Source organism: Drosophila suzukii, assembly GCF_043229965.1.
Source record: "Drosophila suzukii chromosome Y unlocalized genomic scaffold, CBGP_Dsuzu_IsoJpt1.0 scf_Y1, whole genome shotgun sequence".
NCBI lineage: Eukaryota > Metazoa > Arthropoda > Insecta > Diptera > Drosophilidae > Drosophila > Drosophila suzukii.
Window position 1 is genome coordinate 1482092 of NW_027255895.1, and position 5146 is coordinate 1487237.

Consider the following 5146-nt stretch of genomic DNA (forward strand, 5'->3'; position numbering starts at 1 on the left):
TCAATTGGGCATAGATTTGTAGAAGTGTTTTTAAATGCCGTGTTTAGCCACCAGTTTTGGGTTACTAAACTTTACCTAGAACTATGTTTTAGAGTCGAAAGTATTACACCGACATTAAAAAAAAATAAAAAAATACTTTCTAAATTTACTAACTTCTAATTTATATATTTTGTACACCATTTTTTATTTCATTTTTATAATATATCAATTTACCTTACAATATACGTTCAGGCCTGGGCTTGATGTATTTATTTCGATATTATGTAAGTGTTATTAAACTAAAATAAAACAATCGACAACAATTGACACTATCGATAATCGAGTCGTTATTTTCTTAACCTGTCACGGTCTTACTAACTTACTAAATATGATAGTCATTCTTTTTTGACATTGTAAAAGGGAGAGACGAAAAAATCTAACCTTATACGGAATATTCCGATTTCCTTCTTATTCGATTCGGCCATAATGAATAGCTTAACACCCCTTGAACCAGGTAAGAAAATAATGTGGCAGTATCCCGACAGACGGTTCCCAAAAATTGCGAAAAAAGTAGTCTCGATTTCTTAGATATTAACAATGAAAAGTGTTAGACTTATATTCTCCGGATTAAGATTTATAACCATATTCCTGTTCTAGATTCCATCGATAACTCATTTGCAAGGCTGGATGAGGAAATCGAAATGCAAGCTGCGGTACCTGCTTCAACCTCCAATGTTGAACTAGCAGAGATTTCTGAAGAGGAAACCTCCTTTGAGGAGCAAACCGACTCCGAAGATCTCAAACAATGGGTGAAGAGCCTGATTTCCAAGGATGCCATTGCGGTGGTCAACGAAAGCAAGGAAATGTTTGTCAGCAACAAGACCATAAAACGCAGTCATGATGGCAAGATCACGGCCCTGATGACTATCAACTCGAAGAAGTTCATGGGAGATGGAATTTCCAAACATGCGGCACAGTCAGCTGCCTGCGAGAAGGCTTTGCGCGATTTCTTCTGTGCAAAGCTAAACACTCAAACATGTCAGGAAGAAATAGCCGTACTACAACTGGCCTCATTTGCAATCCATAAGTTGTTCGAGGAGTGGCAGATCGATTATAAGACCAAATCGCAATTGCCCGACAAATGGAAGAAAATTCACCCCACTTCGCTTCTGAAATATATGCGCCCGTTCGCCAATATGGGTACCAAAGTGGATAACCAGGAAGAAGGCACGCCGCAATTTGGCCGTGCTGGCGTGCAACACACTACTTGGAACCGACTTCATTGCAATCCGTTGAAAGGAACGAATCGCTGATTTTTAGTCACATCTTTTTGAGTATTCATACCTGCTGCAAGTGAAGCATTTTTCAATCAATGTTAAACTCAAAAATAACTTTTACATTACCCCACAACTTATAATACCCCACAATTACTGAACCCTTTCTAACATTTTAATTTAAATCTCTTCTCATTACGTCCCCCAGAACCAATCCAATTATTTGCATTCATATTTCAGTCTTCCATTTTTCCCCTGTCATCATAGAAAGACAAACAAAAAAGCGACCCGACAAAGATCTTGGATATTGAATTTAATTAAAAATGTTTATGACAGTTCAGCCAGCTTATTATCCGGTCACACTGACTGAGCAGTGCAAAAAAAAACAGAAAGGGTTGTAAAATGAAAATGGAAAATAATTTCCACAAACTTAATTCAATTCGAATTGGAATTGTTCCGCTGGAATTGCAAGTTCTCTAGATAGACAGAAAAGGGACAACGAAGAGTGGTGTTAATTTTATTACACGGTTCATCAATATCCAGCTCACTTCCGATTGGGTTTATTTATGGTTATCCCTAGGAAATGGCTGCCCAGCCCCCTTTAATGACAATTAACATTTTCTAATGGCCGGCAATTAGAGGGATCTCGGGCTTTAAGCAAGATTTATTCGAGTGATGGGGGACCATAGCCACAATTCGAAGAAGCCAAGTTCTCGCACAATGTTGGCCTTATTATTACATTAGTAGTAGGGAAACGCGGATTCTGCGACATAAAAAAAAAAATAAAAATGTAACGATCATGTCTATAAAGAGTAAAATTAATTGACCCCATCGCCCCCACATCCCCATGTGACAATATTGATCATGTATCCTTCCCCTCATTATGTGCAATTAATAGTCAGGTGAGAAAAGTGCACGTGAGAAAGGTCGCACAACCATAGTATCCAAAGGTTGTTATCTTAAAGGAACATATCCGATCATGTTGGGGAAAGGTGTGATCGCGCACCCTTTTGCCTCATTATCACAGGTGTTGCTGTGCACGTGTGAAAGGTCGCACACCCAAAGTATTCAAAGATGGTTATCTTAGAGGAACATGTCCGATCATGTTGGGGAATAATGTTTCCTATGACTATAAAACTAATTTAGAAATCAAAAGAACCCCAAAAAAATAAATCTCACAAGTTAATGATTCTCAGATGTGGAATATTTTCAAATACACATTTTTGTTTCCGCCCCAGAATGTTTAACTGGTAAATTGTCTAAGATTCTCTCCTTTCCACAAATGGGTCATAAACATGTCATAAAAGGGATTCAAGCAAGAGCTACCCGAACATGCGCACCTGTCAATTACCTGACCGCAATAAAAGGGACACATGCACAACCCAGAAGGCGCACGCTCATTGACAAGATCATAAGCCTCACGCCAACGACCTCATACGACCTCATACGACGTTCCCATAATAGGGGTTGAAATCACGACCGCGCAACAACTCGCAAGTAGCCGACATATCTCAGTCAAGGAAATATTTTCCATTCTCCGCACCTGTAATTTTAACTCGAAATAAAAAGTCAGAAGTTTATTTTGTAGCATAATAATACATTTATTCATTTATTTTGGTATTGCGAACATTTTTGTTATATATAGAAATTAATTTTCTGCTTTGATTCCGGCGATTTGCATAGAAGAAGCAGGCGCACTTTTCCGACGTCATTTCTGGATTACATAATGTAAAGTGTTCACCATAATTCGTAGTTATACCCGTTACTCGTAGAGTAAAAGGGTATACTAGATTCGTCGGAAAGTATGTAACAGGCAGAAGGAAGCGTTTCCGACCCCATAAAGTATATATATTCTTGATCAGGATCACTAGCCGAGTGGATCTAGCCATGTCCGTCTGTCCGTCTGTCCGTCTGTCTGTCCGTCCGGATGAACGCTGAGATCTCGGAAACTATGGGAGCTAGGCTGTTGAGATTTGGTGTGCAGATTCCTGAGCTTCTTACGCAGCGCAAGTTTGTTTCAGCAATGTGCCACGCCCACTCTTACGCCCACAAACCGCCCAAAACTGTGGCTCCTACAGTTTTGATGCTATAATAAAAATTTTAACATAAGTGTATTCTTCTCATCAATACCTATCGAGTGACCCGAAAAAAAAATTGCCACGCCCACTCTAACGCCCACAAATCGCCCAAACCTGTGACGGCCACAGTTTTCATGCTAGATAAAAAACAGAAATGTATTGGTCTCGTCAATACCTATCGATTAATCCAAAAAAAATTTTGCCACGCCCACTCTAACGCCCATAACGCTTAAATCTGTCTACCGCCGGTAGGTGGCGTATTTAAATCTCGATTTGCTGCTTGCATATCTCCATTTCCCTTTGGTCCCTTTAGCTGAGTAACGGGTATCTGATAGTCGAGGTACTCGACTATAGCGTTCTTCCTTGTTTTGAGATCATGTCCACCTCGGTTCATGAACATAGTTTTTGTGTTTAGAAGGTATTGAAAATGCTGACCAATTATATCTCCTTTAAATTGTTCAATAAATTGGTCAATTTCCTCATGAAATTTCATTTTGTTAATTTTATTTTCTTGCAGGTCTTTACACGTCTAGTCTCAACTTTAAAATGATGTATAATAATTATTTTATTGTTTGGGAGCTACGTTTAAAAAATGTCAAAATAATGTATGCATTGTTTAGAGCACAAACCCCGCCCTTAAGGTGTGTTTTACAGTAGGAAAACCGGTTTCCTTTAAACCTGTTTAATGACTGACAGCCCATTTCCTCGATACTAATAAACGGACTGCTCCACACTTTTACAAATAATTTGTTTTCCGCTCGTAATTGTCCTTAGATACTTCCGAGGTTATGGAAAACTGTTTTCTCCATCGTTCCAAAAAATGTTGTGATGTGTATTGGTTAACCAAATTGCAGTCTTTCGAGATTTTGTATTTAGCAAAGTAAAATCATATGGTGGATTTATTAAAAAACAATTATTCAAGTTTGGATCTTTTTCGAATACAATTCCAATTTCATTTAGAATAAAATTATTATTATTATCAAAGAAACCTGGAACATCAATCGAAACAATGTCTTTCAACATTTTTCTAATGTTAAACAACTCGTTGTACTAGTCCGTTTACTGGGTTATATTCAACTAAACGGTCGTGTATAAGGAGACAGTAAGCTTGGGTATTTTCATGACTTGGTGTCTTCAGTTCTATTGAAATTCTCACATCAACAGGACCAGTTTTCACTGATTCGTTTTGATATGAAAGATCAACCACAATAATAAATTTAAATTCATTTGGGGTCAAAAATGGTTGTGATTCACGATTATAGTAACTAGATTGAAATTTTGTATACATTTCATATAGGTGAGCATACTGATTCTTACTAAAATTAACATTCAGATTATCATATGGATGACTCAGAATTCAAGTGATCTTTCGTGTTTGATAAGTTATTTGTGGTAAGTTCTCCATTTAGTGTAAATCCAATTATGACGAATCTTGGTTTTTCGCGGTTCGCTGTGTTGACGCCATACCCCAATTTGGGGTTAACATATGAATCCCAACTCCGGAACGCGATTGGTAGGTTTACACCACTTTTAATAATAACGTACATCTTAATTTATGTAAAGTCGCTCGGATTTACATGGGGAATTTTCCAGGTTATATTCGTCATTTCCATCTTTAAAGATTTTTCCTTTCTGGTTTGTTCAAACACATCACCAAGATGCTTAGTTAGCATCACACTAGTTCGTGTTTACAATTTAACAAAACTTTTTTATAATCCTCAGCAAATCCCAATAAATTTTTTAATGGTACAGAAAAGTTAAAGTGGGGTCCCGTAGATATTTCGTCCCCACTGCTCCATCCGGAATTTAATAGAT

General features: G+C 37.6%; 1 protein-coding gene across 1 annotated transcript; it reads left to right on the top strand.

Annotated features, from left to right (window-relative positions):
- Nucleotides 1-350: 350 nt before the first annotated feature.
- Nucleotides 351-1452, top strand: LOC139353969 (uncharacterized). Its single transcript, XM_070998160.1, has 2 exons — nt 351-493; nt 637-1452. The coding sequence occupies exons 1-2, from the start codon at nt 466-468 to the stop codon at nt 1290-1292; spliced, it is 684 nt and encodes a 227-aa protein (XP_070854261.1). The 5' UTR covers nt 351-465; the 3' UTR covers nt 1293-1452.
- Nucleotides 1453-5146: the final 3694 nt, after the last annotated feature.